General features: G+C 34.8%; 1 protein-coding gene across 4 annotated transcripts in view; it reads left to right on the top strand.

The window, feature by feature from the left end:
* Nucleotides 1-25,616, top strand: part of RGS22 (regulator of G protein signaling 22) — a 134,421-nt gene that overhangs the window by 77,174 nt on the left and 31,631 nt on the right. For 2 of the 4 annotated variants that reach the window (XM_074352640.1, XM_074352641.1), the window contains exons 19-26: nt 3,851-4,009; nt 6,028-6,096; nt 8,401-8,562; nt 12,577-12,756; nt 16,241-16,399; nt 22,165-22,263; nt 24,461-24,554; nt 24,677-24,757. In XM_074352640.1, the coding sequence (XP_074208741.1) occupies nt 3,851-4,009; nt 6,028-6,096; nt 8,401-8,562; nt 12,577-12,756; nt 16,241-16,399; nt 22,165-22,263; nt 24,461-24,554; nt 24,677-24,757 (1,003 nt within the window). The remainder of the gene's footprint in view (nt 1-3,850; nt 4,010-6,027; nt 6,097-8,400; nt 8,563-12,576; nt 12,757-16,240; nt 16,400-22,164; nt 22,264-24,460; nt 24,555-24,676; nt 24,758-25,616) is intronic. The other 2 variants (XM_074352643.1, XM_074352642.1) reach the window with 1 other exon arrangement.

Below are 25,616 nucleotides of genomic sequence, written 5' to 3'. Positions count from 1 at the left end.
TACTCCAAACATAACCGATCATTGAAAAATCCTGTTTGCCATTGTATTGTCCTCCAAAGCTGTTTTTATTGATCAGGAACATAGGTTTGCCATTTTGTTGAACCAAAACCACATACCCTTCATCACAACTTATTAATAACTATACAATGTCATTATTTACATCAAAAATGTCAGGTTGGGATTCCGCATTGGGTTTGAGTATTGATGTAGCACTTTGATCACATAAATTTAACTCAGTTTTTATGGCTTTGAAATATAAAGTATTAAGTGTTATAATTTATTTAATTTGAAGTTTGCTAGTCGTAGAAGTTTGTCAGATCAAATGTATAGCATTTGATTTCTTTATTTTTGTAGTTAAACAGGATGCATATCTTAATGGCAACATGTATAAAATAAAAATCTCAGATTAATTCAGTAAAGTAAAAAAAATTCAGAGATGTTCACAAGTAGAGCATACCACATTAAAAAGCTAGATCTTTTGGAGAAAAATAAGCAAAAGTCCTTGGGAAAAAGAGGGAGAAGAAATTCTAGAATTAAGCAACCTTAACAAGAATGCCTTTGCCATTAGTTCCCTGAGATACAAATCTGGGATATATTAAGCAAAAGTGGTTGGGAGTATCTCAATAAGCACAAGTATGAAATAAACACATGGAAAGCATTTGTTTTCTATTTGGCTTGTGCTGCATTGCGTGAGGTTTCATGGTATCTGATGCTACTGTGTGAACCCTCCACAGTAAAACATGCTGAGAACTTAAAATTCAGTGGAAAAAGTCACTCATTGCTGTCGTAGCAAATGGTTGTGCTTACTACAGAGGGGTTTTCCGAATGACTCCTCCTCTTCATCTTTGTCTTTACTTTTACTATTATTATTGTTATTTTTCTTTTTACCTATTTTATACTTAAGTATATCTGCATCACATGTTTTATATAGACCATGCTAGTTCTAATTTTAGTTGTGTGGCTAATTTGCAGTCTGATTAGCAAAGTAATCTTTCCCCTTATTCTGTTTTCTTCTTCTTTTTATATAAAATAGTATTATTTTAAATTTTGATTACTATTGTTAAAGAATGCCTAAGAAGGTTTCTCTTTTGTTTATTACTTTTTTTTTTCAATTGAAGTATGATTGACCTGCAATGATGTGTTAGTTTCTGGTGTATTTATTTTTGCCTTTATTTCTATTGCCTTGGGAGGCTGACCTAGGAAAACACTGCTATGATTTATGTTAGATGTTTTGCCTATGTTCTCTTCTGAGAGTTTTATGGTGCCCTGTCTTATATTTAAATCTTTAAGCCATTTTAAGTTTATTTTTGTGTATGGTGTGAGGGAGTGTTCCAACTTCATTGATTTACATGTGGCTGTCCAGCTTTCCCAGCACCACTTGCCGAAGAGACTATCTTTTTCTCCATTGTATAATCTTGCCTCCTTTGTCAATGATTAATTGACCGTAAGTGTGTGGGTTTATTTCTGGACTCTCTTTTCTGTTCCATTCATCCATATGTCTGCTTTTGTGCCAATACTAGCCTGTTTTGATTACTGTAGCTTTTGTAGTATTGTCTGAAGTCTGGGAGAGTTATGCCTCCAGCTTTGTTCTTTTGCTAAATATTGCTTTGGCAATTCTGAGTCTTTTGTGATTCCATATAAATTTTAGGATTATTTGTTCTATTTCTGTGAAAAATGTTCTGGGTAATTTGATAGGGATATTAAATCTGTAGATTGCTTTGGGTAGTATGACCATTTTGACAATATTATTTCTTCCAATCCAAGACCATAGGACATCTTTCTGTTTCTTTAAGTCATCTTTAATTTTCTTTATCAGTATTTTTACAGTTCTCAGTGTATAAGCTTTTCACCTCCTTGGTCAGGTTTATTCCTAAGTATTTTTTAATGCAATTTTAAAAGAGATTTTTTTTTTTTAGTTTCCTTTTCTGATATTTCATTGTTTTTGTAAAGATATGCAACAGATTTCTGTATGTTAATCTGGTGACCTACCACCTTGCTGAATTCATTTATCAGCTCTGGTAGTTTCTGTGTGGAGTCTTCAGGGTATTCTATATGTAGCATCATGTCAACTGCATGTAATGACAGTTTTACCTCTTACCTTCCAATCTGGATCCCTTTGATTTCTTTTTCTTGTCTGATTGTTGAGGCTAGGACTTCCAACACTATGTTGAATAGAAGTGGTAAGAGCAGCCATCCTTGTCTTGTTCCAGATTTTAGTGGGAAGGCTTTCAAATTTTTACCATGTCTATTATATTGGCTATGGGTTTGTCATAAATAGCTTTTATTATGTTGAAATATGTTCCCTCTATACCCACTTGGGTAAAAGTTTTTTTCATGAATAGATGTTGAATTTTATCTAATGCTTTTTCTGCGTCTATTGAGATGATCATATGGTTTTTGTCTCTTCTTTTGTTGATGTGGTATATCACATTGATTGATTTGAGTGTGTTTGAACCATCCTTGTGACCCTAGGATGAATCCAATTTGATCAGAGCATATGATCTTTTTTATGTATTGTTGGATTTGTTTTGCTGATATTTTGTTAAGAATTTTTGCATCTGTATTCATCAGTGATATTGGCCTGTAATTTTCTTTTCTGTTGGTGTCTTTGTCTGATTTCAGTATCAGGGTAATGGTGGCTTCAGAGAATGAGTTTGGGAGTGTTCCTTCCTCTTCAGTCTTTTGGAAGAGTTTGAAAAGAATCAGTATAAGTTCTTCTTTGTTTGTTTGGTAGATTTCTCCAGTGAAGCCATCTGGTCCTGGACTTTTGTTTGCAGGGAGTTTTTTTTTTTCATTACAGATTTTATTTCCTTTCTAATGATCGGTCTGTTCAAATTATCTATTTCTTCTTGATTCAGTTTCGCTGGACTGTATGTTTCTAGAAACTTGTCCATTTCTTCTAGGTTGTCCAATTTGTTGACATTTAATTGTTTGCAGTATTCTCTTACAGTTTTTTTGTATTTCTGTGGTTCCCTTTTGTTTTTAATGAAACGATATTATTACAAGGACTTGATTAATCTCATTAATCAAAAGATAACGAAGAAGAGATAATTTTTCTAATGATGAGTCCAAAAATTTTGAGTGGTCTGTACACAGAAAGAGGTAAAAAATCAGAATGATTTATAGCAGGAAGTAGCCATTAGTATTGTTGAAGTCAGTAATTATGCAGAAGGACGATTTGGGCCACAAAGAATTGTGTTTATAAAAGGTGCTACCCGTGCAAGTAAGAGACTGTTGTCTATATAACCTGACTTTCCTCTACTTCCTGCTGCCTTTTTTCTTCTTTGAAGTTGCTGGGACAGCCCTACATTGCCACCACCACCATCATTCCACCATCTCCAACCCAGTGTTTGTTTGTGATGTGCATGCTTATAATATCTGAGTCAAGATCGTCTCTTAAGTAATTAATGCCTTATTTTTCTCTTGCACAAAAGAAAATGCTTTCTCAAACAAGTCCATTTGAGTAGAATCACAGATTCACTAAGTATTAGTTCTAGAAAAGGACTCACAAGCTAATGCCTTATTTTACAGTTGAAGAAACTGAGGCCATGGAGAAAAAAATGGCATTGCAGTTGTTATGCAGGATAAAAATCCCTGTGTTCTTTGAGACATACCATAAACAAAACCATACATCTGACACAACCATCACATAGACCACAATTCTCTGTTTGATGTTAGGGGAGTTATCTCTCTTTACTATACACAGTAAAGCCAGGAGATATTTTACAGAAAATGGAAATTATGGCATCTGTCAGGTGCTCAGCAAATGGTTTTGGGGTGAATGAATAAATTAAAGACTATTAGTGTTTCTTTACTTCTTTAAAGAAGTTTCTTTTTTTTTTTTCCTTAGATAATGAATTTAAGTGGTGGCTGGGGAAAGATTCTCCATGAGCAGCTTGATGCAACCGTTCTGATTGAAATTCAGAAGCACGTCCTAAATAGGCTAGAAAATGTGTGGTTGCCGTTGTTTCTTGCAAGTGAACAGTTTGCAGCACGTCAAAAGATAAAGGTATATACATTAATGTAATCTTGGGATAGCAGTTGACAGCACCTCTCAAAACACTGAATGCACATACTTGCTGACCCAGCTATTGTACTTCTGTGGCATAGTGGTTAAGAACATGGAGTCAGACTTCCCAAGTTTTAATCTCAGCACTGTCACATATTAATTGTGCAACATTAAGTTTTACAACCTTAGGTTCCTCATTTGAAAAAACATGAGGTTAATAAGAGTAATTGCCTCATAAGACTTATGAAGAGGAAATGAAATGATGTATGTTTAGTTTCTTAGCATGGTGCCTGGCACACAGCAAACTCAGATATTGTCTATTAAATATAGTTGTTATTTTTTATATTATTATTATTGAGTCCTCTTATAAATGGGGAAGGATGTACAAAGGGGAATAGTTAAATGAATTATGATAATTCCATACTATGGAAAACTATGCAGATTTCCATGTAAATGAGTTTATAAAAATGAGATTCCCACATATCCTGATAATGAAAGATGTTATTTACTGAAACAAACAGGATGCAGAACAAAAATATATAGAAAATAATCCTATTATATATGCTTATATCTCTGTATCTGTCTATTTAATGCATCTCTCTCTCTTTCTCTTTATCTATTTATATTATGTTTATGAACAAAAATCAGAAGAGGATCTGCATCCTGGGAATAGATTTAGGGAGTGAAAAGGATTTTTACTTTGTAAAGTAGGGTTTTTGTTGTTGTTGCTGTTTTGCTTTTTTTGTTATAAGAAGCATGTATTGCTTTGATAATTTAAAATGTCATTATCACATTTAATAGGTGAACATGATCTTTACAAAGAGAACACAAGAGGCAAAGAGCATGTAATTTTGGACTTTAGTGTGTAAAGCACATGCCGCTAGTATTGATCAGGAAGAATGTAAAAAAGCTGCTCTCCATACTTAATTTATCAAACGCTTTGAGTCTTACTTATCTGGAAATATCCTTAGTCTTCTGCATACCTTAAGTTATAGAAAACACAGTACAGCTGGAAGCATAGGACTTATAGTATGAGGAAGAAGACCTGATTTGCTTTAGGCAAAAAATTCCTGGCAATAAGCTTTGGGACAACTCAGATTTTCTCATTTTCTTTCTTCATGATGACTCTAATTCTCTATCCAAAGCCAAGTAAAAAGATACTTGGCTTACTAATATCATTTACCATGTCTTCTCACTATGTTTACCACAATAATTTTATTGTTACCTACAGCCACTTCCTGCTTAGCAATTCTTTGGATGGTCAACAACATAAACTGATTCTGGCAACCTTAAGCCAAAGGCAAAAGAAAAGAGAGAACAAGTATTTATTACAAAATGATGCTGGAGCATCTCACAAACGTAGGGGAAGAATTGACACACAAGCTTTAGAAAGGCTAGAGGCCAGGACAGCCCTGGGAACCCAGCAAGAAGAATCCTCAGATCTTTTCTCCAGGCTGGGGCTACCAAAAGACTCAGCAGCAGTGACTCTGGGTCACTCTCTAGGTCAGCTCCTGGATGTGTGTGTGATGGACAGGGAGGTATGGTCACATGGCACAGAATAGGCGGGAATGGTTCCGAAGAAAGGGAAAATACTGTGAATAGGCAATAACCTCAAGAAATACCTACTGTATTTCTTCCTTGTGTTGAGTAACATTTTTGCTCTTCTAAAATTAGTTGTTTTACTGGAAAATAGCACAAAAATCTGGGAAGTTCTAATTATCTTTCTAGCTTTAGTTTCCATGTTACCCAGAGTGAAACTATTGTCTGCCTCTGGCGCAATGCACTCAGGTGTTCTTATCTCCACTTTGCAGATGAAGAAACTGTTCAGAGAATTTGAGTGACTTGCCCAGGAACCTGGACAGGGCATCCATTTCTAAGTCTTATCCTCTTTCTCCTGTTCTCTGTCTTTTATCTGCACTGACCTTTACATCATTTTTAAAAGCTATTAAATTAGTAGATAATTTCAAAACTGGGGACATTCTGAATAACTGGGATAAAATCATTGATTTTGCTTCTAGGTACAGATGAGAGACATAGCTGAAGAGCTTTTACTACAGAAGCATGAAAAGAAAATCGGGGTCTGGAAGGCAAGTAATATTTGTTATATTCTTCCTCTTGTAAGTTCTGCTCTGTCAAATGATTGTTTTTCTTCTTCTTGTACAAAGAACCTCATTGTAGACACTGCTTTCTGAGCTACCAATAGACTGCTGACACTGTTCTTAACTGGCTGGTGGAATCTAGGGAAAAGTGTGAGTCTACTGGAGCCCTCACCTTAAAGAATTCCTTGACCTGCTCAACCCAAGAAGTGTGTAGTTGGACTTTAAATCTATATTTTTATTTGTTTTGCTCGTGATGGATTTATGGAGACAAGCTGTTCATTCCAGCATATGGTCGTTTATTTATTATTGGGGGTGGATTACACAAAAAGGATGAGAAGTATGCAGCAGAATCAGCAACTTAGATGATCTTACATCATCCTCTTGATTTAGAATTACATTTTAACTTTAAAACAATTAAAATAGGTATCATTTTGGTGATTATTTAAACCATTATAATACCTTATTAGAAATTGCCTATTTTGCTTCTTAACAAGCATGCTAAACACAGTCCTCTTTTTGAGCCTGCAAATCCATGTGTATTCATCTTTCTACGGGTCTTGATAAAATGTCAAGCTAGACCCAGGTGACCCTCTACAACTAGCAAAGATAAAAATTTATTAGACTGTTAGAGGAATGTATGTATCTGTTAGGGTGCTCTTTTTCTGTGTTTTCCTCTTGAAAGGAAATAAACTGTCCTTATATTTATCTTTTGCTTTATATTTTTTTAAATACTAAATAGAATGGGCTTATACTTCATATTATTTTGCATTATCTATTATGTTATTTTCTGTTTAGTTAAATTACAGGTTTTAGTTAAATTGCTAAGTTTTAGTATCTTAAGAAGCAGGTCTTAAAACATTATTTGTTGAGTGGGTTTTAAATAAACATCCCGGTCTAATACATAGTTGTTCCTATTTATGGGGCTGTAATTTTAATAGGGACCATATGGTGAGTGTCTTAATGTTTTTATCCATAGAACACCACATGTGCCTCACTGAAATAGTGATAGACATCTATTCACTTTATCTGGGGTAAAGGACCCACCATTCATCTAGACTGCCTCGGTTGCCTTCACTTTTCAGTTTCCAACTCAGATGTCATCCTCAAAGCCCTTCTCTGGCCTTCCCCAAGCTCTTAACTCCTCCAGGCAGAATTAGTAACTCCCTCCTTTGTGTTCCCATAGAGTTTTTGCACAGCTCTCTTAAACACTTATGTTGATGATCACATATGACTTATTTCAAGAAACTTATTTTATGCCTTGTCATTAGTGGATATTTACCATGCATAGTGGATCTTTATCATTGATTGTTACTGTAATTCCCAAGTTCATTAAAACATTGCCTTTAAAATGATGCCTCCTTGCATGGTTGTAGGCTAAACTCAGATTTAGAGAACTTCAGTAAATTTATTGAGTGAAAAAATTAATTCAGTGAATGCAATAAAATCTATTAAGTTTTTTAATCTGAGAGGCTAAAGGAAGATGAATATGTGATCTAAAATGGTCAAAGTAAAAAAGTAGAAATCATATTTCAAAATTGTGAAGATATGAAATAAGTAATGCCTTTAGCCATAGCAAAACACCCTGGGTTCCTTCTGGTTGTTTTGCTATATAAAGTAAATCCTCAGTCAGAGGAAGTTTATTATTAAACTATCCATTAATAGTTATTTCTTCTTGCTGTTAATTATTAATAGCAATTTATTGTTAAGATAATATAAAGATATCTCACCTAAAAACATGGTCTTTCTAGGGCAGAATTATAGTGAAGCTTTATAGTAAATTTTCTATTTAAATTAATAGGATTCATTGGTAGTTTTTTCTAAAATTTTTGAAAAAATTCTTAAGTGTTTAACTGCTTTTACTTTTTAAAAGACAGGAATTATATATTAACATATATAACATAATATATGTAATTAATAACAATATGTGATCATAACATTATGATTACTTTGTTCTATTTAAGCACAGAACTCATACTGTACACCAAATTGTAGTCTTTCATCCTAGTCCCAAACTGTAATGATTGTTAACGCTCTTAATGTAATTATGTGTTCTAAATCATCCAGTCATTTCTTTTTCCCTCTACCTTTTAAAAACATGATGCCATAAAAATATAAAGGAGAAAAAAGAGAGAAGAACAGAGGGGGAAAGTTGTGTAATTCTGTTCATCCGTGCCATGAATTTCAACAGCCAAAAGTAAAGGAGACAGAAGTTGGTCACTTTTAGCCTAATAAGTAACTTTATTATTAATTTTTAGAACACAGCTAATTTTCTGTATTCTCTGATTTGGACAGCCTGTGGAGAGTAAGTGGATATCTTCATCATGTGAAATCGTTGCTTTCCGTAAAGCATTGTTGAATCCAGTTACAGCAAGACAATTTCAACGGTTTGTGGCTCTGAAAGGAGATTTATTGGAAAATGGGGTGCTCTTTTGGCAAGAAGTACAAAAATATAAGGTATTACATTAAAAACTGGAGAAAACCACCTCTTTTTGAAGAGGAGATGCATTAACATATCAGATTTCTAACTAATTTTATGGACAAGATTTTGATTAAGGTGTCGCAGATCTTGATGTCTTCACACAAATGTGTCAGTATTGAGGTGTTTATTGTTCTATGTTAGATACATTTAATATTCTACAGTGAAGAGTAACAGCAAGCCCTGAAATGATAGTATTAGGCCTTTCAAGGTGTTCACATGTATTATGATCAAATGAGAACCTTCTTGAAAAGTTTTAACTAATTTTTGCATATCACTTATCTATAAATGTACCATGCACATTTTTTCCTGAAGATATCCATATTCAGTACTTTAACCAAGACCTCTTTACAAGAATTCCTTCTGACTTATTTGCAGCTTTGTTATCAATATCTTTGATATCAAAGATAATGGACTATAGGTAAATAAACCAACAGATACGAGAGAGGATTTTCTATTAGAATGGCCAAATTTGTAACAAAATAAATAAGTGAAAGAACAAGTTTTTAGGTACAAAACAGTTTTCTTTTTCAGGTTTAATTGTTTGATGGAGTCATATAGAATCTTTGCATTGAAGAGGAGGAAAGGACTTTCTAGGCTATATTCTAGACTTGAATACAGGAATGTTGTCCAGAAATACCTAAGAATAGGCATCCAGCTTAAATACTCTCAGATTAGCAGGCTCATTTCTTTGCAGGCAACCTATTTTATCCAATTATAAAAGCTGAGAATAAAAATAAAATGGAAATTTTAGAGGATAATGCTTTTAATTGGCCCATAATCTTAGTATGTATTAGGCAGTGCTAGTACTCTGCAGCATGTATGTTCTATATAGTTAGTAGCTGTGCAATGCAATCTTCTTTCCAGACGTTCTCCAGCATGCCATGAAACTGTTTTCTACTCTTTTCTGTTATCAACAGTTTTTGTACTTTTCTCAATGAAGAAATTTCCTCAGGAAAAAAAAAAGTATTTTAAAATAAGTTTTAAAAAAATCTGTCACAAGTTAAGTAATAATAAAATACTTTTTTGAAAATTAGAAAGGGGGTAGAGTCTGTTCTGCAGGACAGGCAATGATGATGAGTGGGCAGAAGAGTCTGTAAGCTAAAATGAGTATGAGTAAGGCCAGCCCTGCTAGGGCAAGAGGTAATGAGATAAACTGTGCAGAACAAGCTTTTTAAAAAACCATGGTCTCATACACAGTCAACCCTTAACTCTGTGGCTGATTCTCCTTTAAGGCTGCCTTTGGTCCCCATTTAAATATCTTTTCTGTGGTATAGAATGAAGGACAACACTAGGTAGCTGTTAAAAATTATGCTGTAAGGGTAAGTTTGTTCATTTGGTAAGCATATATTGTCCCTAATATGCCAGTCATTGTGCTGATTGTAGGAATAAAAAGGTGGATACAATGCACTGCCTTCCCTCAAGGAAGGAGACGTCCATGAAAACAAATGTCATGAAATAATATTGATTCTGATCCATGTTCTAACTAGGCACAGTTTTGGCACAGAGGAGAGAATGATTCAGGGAGGCTGGTAGGTCAGGGAGATCTCAGCAGAAGGGATGATACTTGAACTGAGTCTTGAGGAAGTTTGCCAGGGGAGAAGCGTCCCACACAGCAGAGTCTTACTGTGCTCGCTTTCATGTGACTTACTGAGTGTTTACTGTCTGCCAGATATTGTCTTAACACTTGTCATGTAATAACTAATTTATTCTTTATCAGAATCCTAGGTCAAAGCTATAATTCTCACCATTTTACAGATGAAGTAGCTAAGGCATAAAAAATTTGAGAAACTCCTGACATCACTCACACAGCTAATCAAGTGGTAGAGCTGGAATTTGAACCAAGCCATTCTATTGCTAAAGCTTGTGCCCTTAACCACTAAATTACGCTCCCTTCCCTGATGATTGTAGTAATATGGAAAGAGATGGCTGCAGTGATCTTACTCAAACATTGTTCTGAATTGTTAAAAATTAGAAAGAACCCAGATGTTTGGCAACAGGACATGGGTTACTCAATTATGATACATCTATACAACAGAATACTCTGTAGCCATTAGAATGTATGCTGTAGGAGAATAATCAATGATGGGAAAAGATATTCATCTCATCGATTTTTCAACACCTAGCTACTAGAGAACAGTATGATTTTAATCTAAAGTATGTTTGTACGTGTGTGCGTGTGTGTGTGTCCGTAGAGAAAAGACTGGAAGAATATATACATCCAGCAAATACTTATTGAGCACATATCAAAGGCCAGGCTAAATCCTGGGGGTGCAACTGTGAACAGTCTTTCCTCTTAGGGCTTACACTGTTGTGGGAGGGACAGACAAGTGATAGACTAGGCAATTATAAGAGTGTGATTAATGCAGTGGTGGAGGAAACACAGGATGCAATGGAACTACCTACAATGGACATCTTTCCTGGACTGAGGGAACGTTTACTAGGGGACATTGCAGTTGACCCTTGAATAACACGGGTTGAAATGTGCAGGTCCACGTATAGTTGGATTTCTAAAAAATAAATACAGACTACAGTACTACACAATCCACTGTTGGTTTAATCCCAGGTTGCAGAATCGCAATTACAGACAGCCAACTCTAGTTACATGTAGATTTTCTACTGCGTGGCAGAGTCTGTGCCCCTAACCCCCATGTTGTTTAAAGGTCAACTGTGTGCTCAAACTGAGACTTTAATGATGGGTGAAAGTTAACTTGGCCAGTGGTATAGTAGGGCAGAACACTTAGGAAAGAATCAAAATTCTCAAAAATTACACTCTCAAAATTAAAACTGCATAACTTCACAAATTTATTTTTATTTCACAAGCCTTGCAGCCCATAATAATAATAAGCCAGCTTGCCAAATAATCTGATACGATAATTTCACTAGTAATGGTAATTTTTGGTAACGTACCAAACATATATGTTATAAATAGGCATTTTCTGAGGGGATACTGAATTGAGTAGAAGATGCTAACTGTTGCCTCAATGTAACATTTATATCAAGATTTTTCACAGATAACTTATTCCAAACTTGTAACTTATGTATGTGAAGTTTTATTTGGTGAGCACTAGAATTTCTCTTTCTTTAATAGTGTCCTTAAGACAGTTATTACAATGCCTGTCATATAGTGAGTACTTAGTAAATGTTGGCTTATTTCTGGCCTAGAATTACAAGTTTCCAAATATGTTTACCTTCTAGTGATTTAGAGAGCAGTGTCTTTGACAGAGAAATACCATGATTCGAGCTAAGCTACCTCTTTATTTTAAAAAACGATAGCCTTACATCTCGGCATAAAACTGGGTCTTTTAAATGTACAATTACTATTGTTAAGTTCTTTAGCTATAAATATGATAATGTAATAAGTTAACTTAAAACAATGTAGATACTAAGAGATGTGTAATACCCCACCTGCCAGCACAGGATTCCCGCTTATGTTGCTAGGCTTTTTGAGCCTAGGTCACCTTGGTGTAGAAGCAGTTATGGTAGAAAAAGCTTTTGCGTCCACATGTAAGTTGAATTAGGTGCCTGTTCTCAGTGCTCTCCCAGGGCTCCGGCTACCTTTACGGACCACTTAGATTAACTATCTCAGATCGGAGTAACGTGTTTTCATGCTTCTCTTCCAATAGATATTGAGCCTTTAAAGAGCAGGTGCTGTGTCTCGGGGCTCAGCTCAGTGTCTGGCATATAGGAGGCATTTAATATAAATGTGTTAACTGAGTCAAAGTAGACACTAAGCTGCTCTTTTGCCAGGAGAAAAAGCAATCAGGATTAAATAAAACCTGTATTTACGTAAGGTACATGCATCAAAGTCTTAGGTTCCTCAAACCTAAGAGAAATAAAAGCTACGATTTCTAAGGTAGTCAGCATGTCCTAGTACCTTCCTGACCTGAAGTTAGAGTGTACATAATAACTGAAGGACATATTGACACATTCTATAAAGTGTTCTAGTAACGCATTAATCATGTATTATTCTGTCTTTCTTCCTTGGTTAGGACTTGTGCCATTCTCATTGTGATGAGTCTGTCATCCACAAGAAGATCATGACTATTATCAACTGTTTTATTAATTCCAGTATTCCACCAGCTTTACAAATTGACATTCCATTAGAGCAAGCCCAGAAGATTATTGAACACAGGAAGGAGTTAGGACCATATGTATTTAGAGAGGCACAGGTAAGAAGTCAGGACATGTGGCTAAACATACTTTAAAACAGATGAACAGTCTAGATATTCTTTTAAAGTTTTTGCATTATTCATATTTTGCAAGGTTCTAATTCTAATGCTGGGATTTATTCTATTTAATTAAAAAAATCTTTGCATATGCCACAGAACATGGAAACTAGTAACTTAATATTTTGTTGATGATAATGTACAGAAAATACCATTATTTAAATACTGTGCTTTGACTTTGCATGGTTATCATTTTTATTTCTAACTTATAAAACTCCAGTTAATTCCTCCTTTCTTTCCCGCCATTCATATTTCCTTTTAAAATATCTGCTATGACAGATGTGTATAAAATATGTATGTCCCAAGATTTGCATATTTTTAAAGATTGGAATATTCACATAGCTCATAAAATAAGTGAGAGGAGATTTAAGTACCCAACCAACATAAAGTACACAAGCTCATGAAAGGAAAGTCGGGCCTGTTAACCTGCTCAAGTTACTTCTTTTTTGGGTAAATAATAGAAAACACTGCTTTGTTGAACATAATTTATTTGCATTTTGAAAAGCCTTTTAGTGATGCTGTTCCTGAAAAATGATTAAGAAAAATAAATTATAATAAGGGTAATAGGGAAGGCTGTGTCATGATTTAAGTGATATGAAACAGAGACTGAGGGTATGATTGCCCTTGAGCATGGAAAAAAAGCCGTTATTCCTTAACATGCATTTGCAAGCCAGCTGTGTTCTAAGTCCTAAAAGGAACTGAAAGTAGACTCACAATCCAAATTATGCATTAAAATAGGCAAAAATATAAAGGAATGATTGAGGATGTGCTAGAGAGAAATAGAGAAAGTATGGTGCCAGAACCGTAGCATCTGTTAATGAAAAGATCACTCAGCCTAGCCTCAGTCTCCTGAAGCCCAGGCCGGGGCTTGCCCGTCTAGAGCGTAGACCTTGAGTCTGACAGTGAATGTCCAGAGCTGCTTACATTGGTAAGTTCTGCCACACTGTCCAGGGATTGCAGCTTGGGAAATTTCCTGGAGTCTCCTAGTTTATGCCTTCTCCCTGGGTTCCCAAACAAAGTCCTAGACATATCTTAAATATGGACTTTGGAGCATCAAAAAACACCTCACCAAATCTATTACTCCTCTGTGCATAAGGAAGCTCAAGGGATGGCCTGCCTCCTGCCTGGGTGTACAAGCCACAGGTCTGGTTGCCATCCTCATGGCTTCCCTCTCCTTCACTCCCTTACCTTTGGTGATCTTCAGTCACTAAAACATATCCAATTGGCTCCTTGTTACCTGTTATTTTATCTACTTTTCTCCAACGCCATGCTGCTACCTCAGTTCACAAGGGAATGTCTTACACTGACTACCAAAATTCCCTGCCTCTAGGCTCTCTTGAAACTATTTAACTCACTGCAGACAGAGCCATCTTTTTCAAAATGTATATTTGATCATGTCACTTCTCTGTTTTCAGTTTCGATTACTCCCCATCATCCTCAGAATGAAGACCATACTCCTTCCTGCATATCTCTCTAACCACGTCGTCCTACCCGCTGCCATCTATCTCCCAGTCTTACTGAAATGTTTCTTCCCTCCAGAGCTTTTTGCAGTATCATCTTCTCTCCCTTATACTTCTGTAATGTCCTGTGTTTGTCCCTGTCAGAACACTTATCACACAAAATTGAAAATGACTATTCTCATGTCTGACTTCCCCATTGGACTATAAGGTCTTTGAGGGCAGGGAGTGTTTCTTATTTACCTTTGTGGCCTGAGTGCCTGGCACAGAATAGACACTTGACACTTTTGAATAAATGAAAGAGTGTGAGAAGAGATCCATCATGACGGAAAGGAATAGATCAAGTTGGAAATGAAAGCGAAGCTGAACAAAAGGGCTGAATAGTAAATTAAAAACTGTTGCCTGTTTTTGCATCCTTATCATTGTAGCCTCCGCCTGCATTCCTAATAGCTTGAAAGGTTTCATCACTCAGCCGTATTTTCACTGACCCTTTTAAATAAAACTACAGCCATTGCCATCTGCTGGCAGCGGGCAAAGTAGCTCTCTATTTATGAAAACATTTCCTTACCCATAGTTAGGTTATCTTTTAAGGTTCTGGAGGTACAGGGCAATTTTCATGAATAACATGTATGTCATTAACCTTAATTGCAACTTTTAGAAGTAGAGCAATTTTATGTTTGCCTTGAAAAATTGTGTCCTAATAGGGTGACTTACTGGAAGGCCTTCTAGATGAAAATAAATATATTTGAGAGCTGGGAATGACTCAGGTTTTGGAGCGGTAACTGAGAAGTTGAGTCAATAGTTGGTAAATAGAGGAGGAGGAGTATTTAACCTTAAGGAGTTCATATGAGAACCACTATGATCCCGTAACATTGGAGCAGGGGGTTACTTAATTAAATGCATGGCAGATAACTGTAAATGAAAAACATTTTTAAAGCCTGCGTTTCATCAAATAAAGTATCTTTAGCTTTTGTGCTTACAATCCCAAGAGGCTATAGAATTCAATAAGAGTGTATTTTAAATTGTATTACAATTACTAATGATATTCATGTACAGAAAGGAAGAGTAATAAAATGTATCAGTTCAGGACTCTGTTGATCACAGCAGCATTTACTTTTTAAAAATTCCACTTTCCCCCTGAAGAGTTGGCTTAGAGCCTAACAGGATGGTTCACTTTTCTCCAGGGCATGAGGTAAAGGCCATTCTTAGCAACAAGATGTTGGACTTCATCTGATGTGGCAAGTCCTACCTTCTTGGAAGCAATGTATGCCTTTGGAACTAATGGAAAAACTTGGCATGGGGATTTGAGCAACAATTCTTATCTCTATAAATATCACAATTAATCACTTAATGTAGAGTGTCCTCATAGAAAGCATTTGTCCAGGATACCACTCTGCTTTTTAAATGTTACTTTTCTTGCTCTTACATAAAAGAGAGATTATATCATTTAAAAGTTACTCAAGATTTATTCTTAGATCTGCAGCTTTGTTTAAGAGCTTTTCCAGAGGCAAAATGGTATTTCCTTTCTCTGAAAGAAGGAAAAGGGGGGTGGAGAGGAGTTCCCCTTGATGAACTGAATATTTGGAATACTTGCATAAAACAACAGAGTGTGTGGCAGATCAACTAGTATATGTTTTAAAAGAAAACATAAATTTCTTATTTAGAAAGACCTAATGGATTCTTTATTAATACAATCAATTGGTTAGAGAAGCATAAAGAATAAAGTGACTTTTAAGTGTATTTAAGTGTATTTTTTTTTTGAAAGAAAGACTTCTCGTTGGTAGTAAAAAACATTGATGATAAGCATGTGCTGAGCTAAACTATACCAAGATGTCTGGAGACAATAAGTTGGAGGAAACATGCTGTATATTAAAGATAGAATAGTTAATCCATTATTATGGTGAATTAGAGTTTAAATTGGTACATTTGTATAAAATTGTAATCTGAGACATGCTTTGTTTTTTATACAGATGACAATTTTTGGGGTTCTGTTTAAATATTGGCCTCAGTTTTGTGCGTTTAGGAAGAACTTAACTGATGAAAAAATTATGAGTGTTTTGGAGAGAAGACAAGAATATAGTAAGCAGAAAAAAAAATCAGCAGTCACAGAAGATGAAAAATCTGCAAAGGTGAGACAAGAATCATTTTGGGTTTAATCAGACCTTTAAAAGGTATGTGATATGTGTGAATTTAAAGAATCTGGATTGGGCAAAAAGACAGAGAAGTTATAGAATACAGATTTTAGTGGCTTTATGCTTTCAATCAGAGATTTCAGACTTGTTTTTGAACTTTTAAAAATTATCTCAAATGTCATCTCTTCTATGGGAAGGCTTCCTGGACCCTCCTAGCACAGCAGCTCACATCTGCTGTAAAAGCAGTCCTGCCTCTGTTGGAGAACACTTTATATTGTCTTGTGAGTAAGTTTTTGCATCTGTCTTTCTTGCTGGACTGAGATCCTCAGAGATACTCTTAACACTTTAACCATTGTCCGGTTCATGATCAATTATTAATCATTGTTTACTGAATAAGAGAATGAATGAAAAAATATTTTGTACTGTGGGCAGCATTTTCAATATTAAAATTACAGAGTGATATATTAACTGTGAAACTTACAAATGTAAGTCATAAATTGTCCAGCCTGCCTATTTGTCTGTTAATCTGTCCATCCATTCATCCATCCATTCATCTAGCTCTCTTTATGTTTATCTGTTTTCTTTGACTTGAAAAGGATTAACAAGTAATATATTTAATCCTATTCACAAATTTATTCCTATTCTGTTTTTTAAAGGAAATTTAAAAGAAACAAAAGTAATATAATGAACACCCCAATTTGCACAGGTCAAAATAACTTATTTTCTCACAGTTCTGGAGACTAGAAGTCCCAGATCCAGGTGCCAGCTGATTCGATTCTTGGTGAGACCTCTCTTCCTGGCTTGTAGACAGCCACCTTCTTGTGTCCTTGCTAGTTGAGGAGGGATGGAGATCTCTCTCTCTCTTCCTCTTCATATAAAGCCACAATTCCTTTGGATTAGCACCCCACCCTTATGACGTCATTTAACCTTAAAAATCTCTTAAAGACTGTATCTCATGGTACAGTCTCACTGGAAGTTAGGGCATCAATATATGAATATGGGGAGACTGAATTCACTCCATAGCATATATTATGCTTTCTACATCTTGCTTTTAAATTCATTTTGTCTTTTAATTCTACTGCACTACTTAGATCTAGTTTATTCAGTTTTATTGCTGCATTTCCATCATATGAATAAATACACTATTTTTATTTAACTATTTCTTTATTGTTGGATTTTTTTTTCCAATTTTCACCATTACAAACAGCACTGCAGGCAACGTTCCTGTAAATGTCTCCATATTCACTTGTATAAAAATGTTCTGGAATGACTGAGTAGTAGAGTATGTACGTGTGTCAGTCTATATTTCTACCAGTGGTATATGAGAATACTGCTTCTCCCCATTTAGTATGTTCAGACTTGGAAATTTTTGCCAATGTGTTGATGACAAACAGTATGTCATCATGCTAATGCATTTATTTACATTCACCTAATTATTGGTAAAATGGAACAACTTTTCAAATGTTATTTGGATATTTTGATCAGGATTGTAATAAACCTATAGATCAGTTTGAGAATTGACATTATAACAATATTGTGTCTTCTAGTCCATGAACACAGTTTATCTCTATTAAGTTCTTCTCTAATTTCTCTCATTAATGATTTGTCATTTTCAATGACAGGTCTTGAATGTATTTTATGAAGTGTATTCCCAAGTATTTCATATTCAAAATATTGCTATTGTTATTTTTTAAATTTCCAATTCCAGGTGATTTTTTTTAGAAAAAACTTTATTTTGAAATAATTAACATTCACAAGAAGTTGCAAAGATGGTACAGAAGTCCCACTTTCCCTTCACCTAGTTTCCCCCAGGGGCTACATCTTACGTGAACTATATACAATAGTAAATCAGGAAACTGACATTGGTACAAGGTGTGTGTATAGTTCCGTGCCACTTTGTCACATGTGTAGGTTCAAGTAGCCAACACTACGTCCAAGATGCACCACAAAGTTCTCCCTTGTGACTACAAGTCATATCCACCCAATTATCCCTAATGTCTTGCAGCCACACGTCTGTTCCCTATTTATGTAATTTTGTCATTTTGAGAACGTTATATAAATGGAGTCATATAATATGTGACTTTCTGAGATTGGCATTTTTCACTCAACATAAATGCCCTTTAGATCCATCCACACTGTTGTGTATACACATAGTTCGTCCTCTTTATTGGGTCTGTTGTATTTGCCCATACCTTTGCTCTTTCCATTTTTCTTCCTTTTTGATGTTCCAAGATTTATTATTTTATTCTTTCTTTTCCCTACAAGTAAGGTATTGTTTCTCACTTCTTCCAAGATTTTTCCTTTGTTTCTAGTTTTCATAATTTTGATTATAATGTATCTTCTGTGGTATTTTGGGGAGTTGATTCTGTTTGAGGATTATTTGGGTCCTTGAGTCTGTAGGTTTATATCTTTTGCCAAGATTGGATGAGGGGAATTTACATTCATAGTATATTTATATTCATAGTGTGTATATTCATTGTGTGTGTGTGTGTGTATATATATATATATATATATATATGTGTGTGTGTGTGTGTGTGTGTGTATATATATATATATGTGTGTATACATGCACTTTATTTCTGATCCATATTCATAATCCCATGGGCACCTTATAGCTTCATTTCTGAGAGATTTTGGTTTTTTCTTCAATTTTTTTAAGTTCAGTAAACTGTCAGTTTTACATTTTCCTTTTTAAAATTTTTTTTGTCTGTTTCTGTCCTCAGCTTCTGTATTTATGATTTGGAGTATTATTTTATATATGCAAGTATTTTTGTAGGAATATTTTATCTATTTTGGGATCCTACGTTAGAGTTTTCCTCTGATTCATGATTGGATTTCTTAGAGAGTACTGTTATCAACTAAAGTGTTGGAGTTCTCATTTTCTTTTTTGTTCTTATAATGGTTTTATATGGCCATCACCTGCCGTTTTCTGCTCATTTTGAACTGTCATATTTTCTTCAACAACCAATAATAGGGATGTGGAGCAATCAGAACTCTTATACACTGTGAATAGGAGTATAAATTGATAATCACTTCAGAAAACAATTTGACTTTATCCAATAAATTAAAAGATGCACTTAGCCTTCAACTAAGCAAATCTAGGCTTATATGTACGTATATCCTAGAGTAATTCATGAACACATACATCAGGAAATGTGCACATGATTTATAGCAACCGTGTTTTCAATGGCAAAAAGTAGGAAGCTATCCAAATGTCTATTAACAAGGGATTGGAAAAATAAATTCATGTGGTAGAATCCTTTGCTGTGATGAAAAGCAAATAAATCATAACCACAATAATAAGTGTAGATGTATAGCAGGAGTATAATGTTGAGTGGAAAAGTTGCAAAGGAATAGAAGCAGTAACCTCTACTTATATAAAGTAAAAATTCATGCAGAACTAATTAATACAAATATGGTAGACTATAAATAAGCAAAAGTAATGAGAAACACAAAATCCCGTATAGCCATTACCTTTGTGGTTGAGTGGAGTTAAATGATGGGATTGAGGAATGATACAAAGTGATACTGCACTTCTTAAGCTTTGGTGGTAATGTTACTATTCATATCTGATGTGAGTGTTACAAATATTTTGTGTTTAATATTTAATAACATTTCTATATGAATGATGCTACAAAAAATTATCAGATTTTCAGAAGCTACTCTTTGGTTGTTTTCTATCATCTGGAGGTTGATAAAAATCCTCACATTTAATTTCTCCAGGCCCTTGAGGCAAGTCCATATCCAGCTGAGCTGTATGAATGTGATCCTAAGTTGGTAGCCTCAGGAAGGTTTAAAGGGCTGATTGAGGGAGGAAAAAAATAGAATGTTGTCTAACTTATGTACACTAGGAGCTCTGTTCTGATTCCACCTGTGGCACATGAATAACTTCACCAACCAGATGTCTCTTGTGACTCTGCTGCATTTTCTACTAATGTGGCCTAAATAGTGTCTCAAAAGAACTTCCCATCCTAGTCCTTTTCTTCCTTCTTTCACCAGACTTTTATTAATTATCTACTACATAGAGTTTTATGGATCATCTGTTCATATTGATCCCTGCTACATAAGCTAGGGATATGAATATAATTTACCTATTGTGTAAGGGTAGGTAAACACACATATACACTTAACTGGAAATGGTATAAACAAACAACTGAAACCACAGAAAATGAGCAATTAATTATTTGTGGGGAATGGTAAAGGATCTCAAAGGAAAGGTAAATTCGAGTTAGTCTTAAAAAGTAGGATTTTAGTGAATGATTTTAAATGCATACTTATTGAATAAAGAATATAGGTTAGACTTAAATATGACATGTGAAGCATAATGAATATCATAAAGTAAATATTAGTTATTATCTTATTTATTGTAACAATAACTGTCCCTTACAACAAAAATACTAATGTCAATTATATCCTTCATCTATTATTCTTATAAAGGAATCAAATGGAGCTAGGTAATCTGAAGAAAATTATGACAGGAGAAAGAATGTCATGAAAAGCTTTCATATAGTTTAATGTCAAGTACTTAAAATGAACAGTGGCAAATTCATTAAACAAGGATCATAATAAGTTAACTAAATCTTTTAAATTGTAAATGGCAAAAAATAAACAAGGTTAAAAGACAAATTAGGAAAATATATGATATTTCAAAAAATTTATGATATAAGTTATAAAAATAAAATATAAAAGGTAAATACTCTAAACAGAAGGTAGGGCAAAGGGCATTAACATACAATTCACAAAAGAAATACAAATGATTAAAAGCATTAAAAGATGTTCAACCTCACTGATAACCAAAGACATGCAGAGTGGCAGAAAAAAAAAATCCAGTGTTGGTTGAGGGTATGAGAAAAAGGCCTACAAATTCATGCATTATTGGAGGAAGTATAAAAATGATACTCAGTTTCTGGAGGGCAGTTTGAGAACTTATATTGTTTAAAATATTCATTCTTTTTAAACTAGCAAATACACTTCTAGAAATTTATTGTAAAGGAGAGAATCAAAAAAGTACACAAAGATGTGTACATAGCATTATTTGTAATAGCAAAATTTTAAGTGACCTAAATTTCTAATAGCAGGCAGTGGTTAAATTATCTGTGGTACACTCCTTTACTAGAATATTATTCACTTATTGAAATGATAATGTAGTTTATTCTTTTATCATTCAACAAATATTTGTGTGCATAAGACTGTTCATCCATAGAAAATAATAATTTAATTTATTCATTTCATCATCCATCAAATATTTGAGTATATACTATGTGTTCTACTGTAGGCATACTTGGTATATGATACAAAGACCATGCCCTTACATTCTTATTCTATATTTATTCACAGAGAAATGTTTTCACAATATTTTGCATGAAAAAGTAGGTTTTAAAGGAGCACATATAGTGTAATACCATGTGTATGAAATTTATGTAATAAAATAAACATATTAAAATTATAGATTATATCTAAGCATCTCTCTAGTGAGAAGTTTGGATGAATGTTTGTAGTGGTTTTTCTTAGAAACTAGAATTTGGGGGTGATTTTTACATTCTACGTCATAATTTCATTTATTTTGTAATATTTTTATACTAGTATGAAATAAAATTAAAGATCATAACAGTAGATTACGTTATATTAGTGATATTGGTGAAATCTCAGGTATGGGGCTCACCACAAAATATTTTTTACATGATATGACTTCTGAACTGTAAGTTTATATTAATATAGCATTTTTCCCTTTTGGGGAATAATTTAACTCAGTATAATTACAGGATGGAATCAAACAGTATCCGAGTACTTCAGGATCTGCTATCAAAACAGCCACTTTAGGCAGTGACCCAGGTTTAGGCCTGCAAGCGTACGGCCGACAGGTAAGCAGGAAAGATGCCACAGATAACATTTCTTCTACAGAGCACTGGACAGCAGGGTGCAGTAACCCAGTCATTTTATAGTAGCAGAGGTGTGTTTGGAAATGAGGCTAAAGAGAGAAAATGGCCTCTTGAATAAATAGTTCTGGGGAAACTGGACAACTTCATGCAAAAGAGTCAGACTGGGCTACTTTCTCACACCATATGCATAAACAAACTCAAAATTATCAAAAACTTAACTATAAGACCTGAATACATAAAACTGCTAGAATACATAGGCAGTACGTTCTTTGACATCTGTCGTAGTAAAAATTTTGGGTAGCTCTCCTTAGGCAAGGGAAACAAAGGCAAAAATAACCAAATGGCACTACATCAGACTTTTTTTTTTTGTTTCGAATTAAGCTTTTGCACAGGGAAGGAAACTATCAACAAAATGAAGAGGCTGCCTACTGAACTGGAGAAGATATTTGTAAACAATGTATCTGAAGGGGTAATATCCAAAACATACAAAGAACTCATACAACTCTACATCAAAAAAGTAAACAACCCAAGTAAAAAGGGACAGAGGACCTGTATAGACTTTTTTTTCAAAGAACACATATAGATGGTGAACAGGCACATGAAAAGATGCTCAACATCACTCATCATCAGAAAATGCAAATATAAACCACAAGGAGATATCACCTCACACCTGTCTGATGGTTATTATATAAAAAAAAAAAACAACAAATAACAAGTGTTGGCAAGGATATGGAGAAGGAAACTCTCATGCACTACTGGTGGGAATGTAAATTGGTGTAACTACTATGGAAAACAGTATGAAGACCCCTCAAAAAATTAAAACTAGAACTACCATACAAGTGGAATCCAGCAATTCCACTTGTAGGTATTTATCCTAAGAAAACAAAAACACTAATTCTAAAAGATAGATGCACTCCTGTGTTCATTGCAGAATTATTTACAATAGCCAAGACTTGGAATCAACCTAAATGCCCATCAATAGATGAATGGATAAAGAAGATGTAGTATATACACAATGGAATATTACTCAACCATAAAAAGAATGAAGTCTTGCTTTTGTGACATATGAATGGACCTAGAGGGTATTAAGCTAAGTGAAATAAGTCAGGCAGAGAAAGACAAATATTGCATGGTTTCACTTATACGTGGAATCTAAAAAACGAAACAAATGAACAAACAGAACCAAACGGATACAGAGTCGTGGACACAGAAGAAACAGGTAGTTGCCAGAGGGGTTGGTGTTGGTGGGAGGAGAGAAATGAGTGAGGGAGAGTGGGAGGTGCAAACTTTCAGTTACACAATAAACCAGTCACAGGTTTATTGTGTGGGGCACATAGTCAGTAGTTGGGCGATACCTCTGTGTGGTGACAGATGTTAACTAGATTTATCATCATGATCATTTTGAAATGTATAGAAATATCAAAAACTACCAATGAAATACCAAATGTATAGAAATACCCAAAACTAACATGGTGTTGTAGGTTAATTATACTTCAGAAATGAAGAAGAAAACAAACAAATTCGTAGAAAAAGAAATCATATTTGTGGCTACCAGAGGTGGAGGATGAAAGGAAGGTGAATTGGATGAAGGTAGTCAAAAATATAAATCTTCAGTTATAAGATACATAAGTACTAGGTGTGTAATGTACAACATGATAAAATTGACACTGCTGTATGTTATAAATGAAAGTTAAGAGAGTAAATCCTGAGTTCTCATCATAAGAAAAAATATTTTTTATATTTCTTTGATGTTTTATCTATGAGTGATAAGTGTTTATTAAACCTCTTGTGATCATTTCATGATGTGAGTCACATCATTATGTTGTACACCTTTAACTTAAACAGTGCTATATGTCAATTATATCTCAATAAAACTAGAAGAAAAATTAAATTATTAAAAATTTGGGTCAAGGCTATAGAAAACTACCTTTACGTTATCATAAATATATGTACATAAATGTAGACCAATAACAATTTGTGGCATCCAGTTAAAAGTTTAAATGGGCAAGTTCTGTTTGTGAAAATTCATATAATTATAAATTTATCACCTGTGTTTTTCTTTGTATGTGTTATTCTACAATAAAAGGTTTAAATAAAGGGGATGATAGAAGCTATCTTACCTTCAGTTTACTTCCTAGGGCAAATATTTCCAAATTAACTTTGAAAATTATTTTTCTAGCCAACCTGGTGCTACTCGAAGTACATAGAAGCTTTAGAACAGGAAAGGATTCTTCTTAAAGTTCAAGAAGAACTAGAAAGAAAGTTGTTTGCAGGTAGTTTTTGCTTTTTCCTTACAGAGTTGCTTTGTTATCTTCTATCATGGGTTCAGTTCAGAGGACTTGACTGATGGTTACTTCACTGTTTTCCTTATTTCTCTCTCTTATTTTTTCTGCAGCCACGCCATCTTTTACAACTTTCAAGTCTACTGCTTCCAATATGTCTCTGAAAAAGACCATATCTTCTCACAACATCCAGAGTGAGTTTCAAGTGCTAAGTCTATCTTCGGTTCTTTCTTTCTTATTGTTAGAGCTTCATCTCTTACCTCACCGTCTGGAATATAGAGGGCAGGAAGGGATGACGGACAACTCCCTCCCAACTGCTCTGATCCACACATTAGGAGAATTCCGTGTGTGTGTGTGCGTGTGTGTGTCCTGTCTCTCTGTTTTTCCTCCTCTGCTGGAGAGGAAGGACTAAGCCTATACCCAACCCTTTGCCCCATTCCCAGAGTGACAGCACTCATGGGAGCTGCTGTAGGTACAAGGTAAGTAAGAGACTGAATTGATCACTCCCATCCATGTCCCGCTGACTCACACACTGATGCCCATGCACACCTGCACAGAGCGCACACGCAAAGCACACATACACATAGTTAGACTCCCCACCAACAAGTTGGTGGGTAGGAGCACCTTGCCTGCCTTCTGAACACAGCCTCCTGAGTAGGAAGGCCTCTGGGGAATGACCATTTATTGCTTCTATTTACTTCTTATCTAGTCTTCTCTTCCACAGAGAATATTTATGGAAGATTGGGCTCTTGCTCAGTTTCCCAAGTTCTCCCAAGCTGAATTTTTCTAAGTTCCATTTTCCCAAGATAGGAACATAAGAAGGGACTGAAAATAAAGAACCAAAACTCAAGCTGGAGTCCATCTCACACAGATACTGATGAGGTTATACAGTTTCGATCAGATACTAATGTTAGAGTTTAGCAATGCCCTTGCAAAGTAGCGCAGGGGTATAACCTGTGTAACGCATTGACCCAGTACTTAGAACACCCAGTAGAAGTCCCTATTCTCTTACCTTCCATCTCGCAGCTTAGATTTTCGTTTCTTAAAATCCAT

Source organism: Camelus bactrianus, chromosome 25, assembly GCF_048773025.1.
Source record: "Camelus bactrianus isolate YW-2024 breed Bactrian camel chromosome 25, ASM4877302v1, whole genome shotgun sequence".
Lineage (NCBI taxonomy): Eukaryota > Metazoa > Chordata > Mammalia > Artiodactyla > Camelidae > Camelus > Camelus bactrianus.
This window is presented reverse-complemented; position numbering and strand designations above follow the sequence as displayed.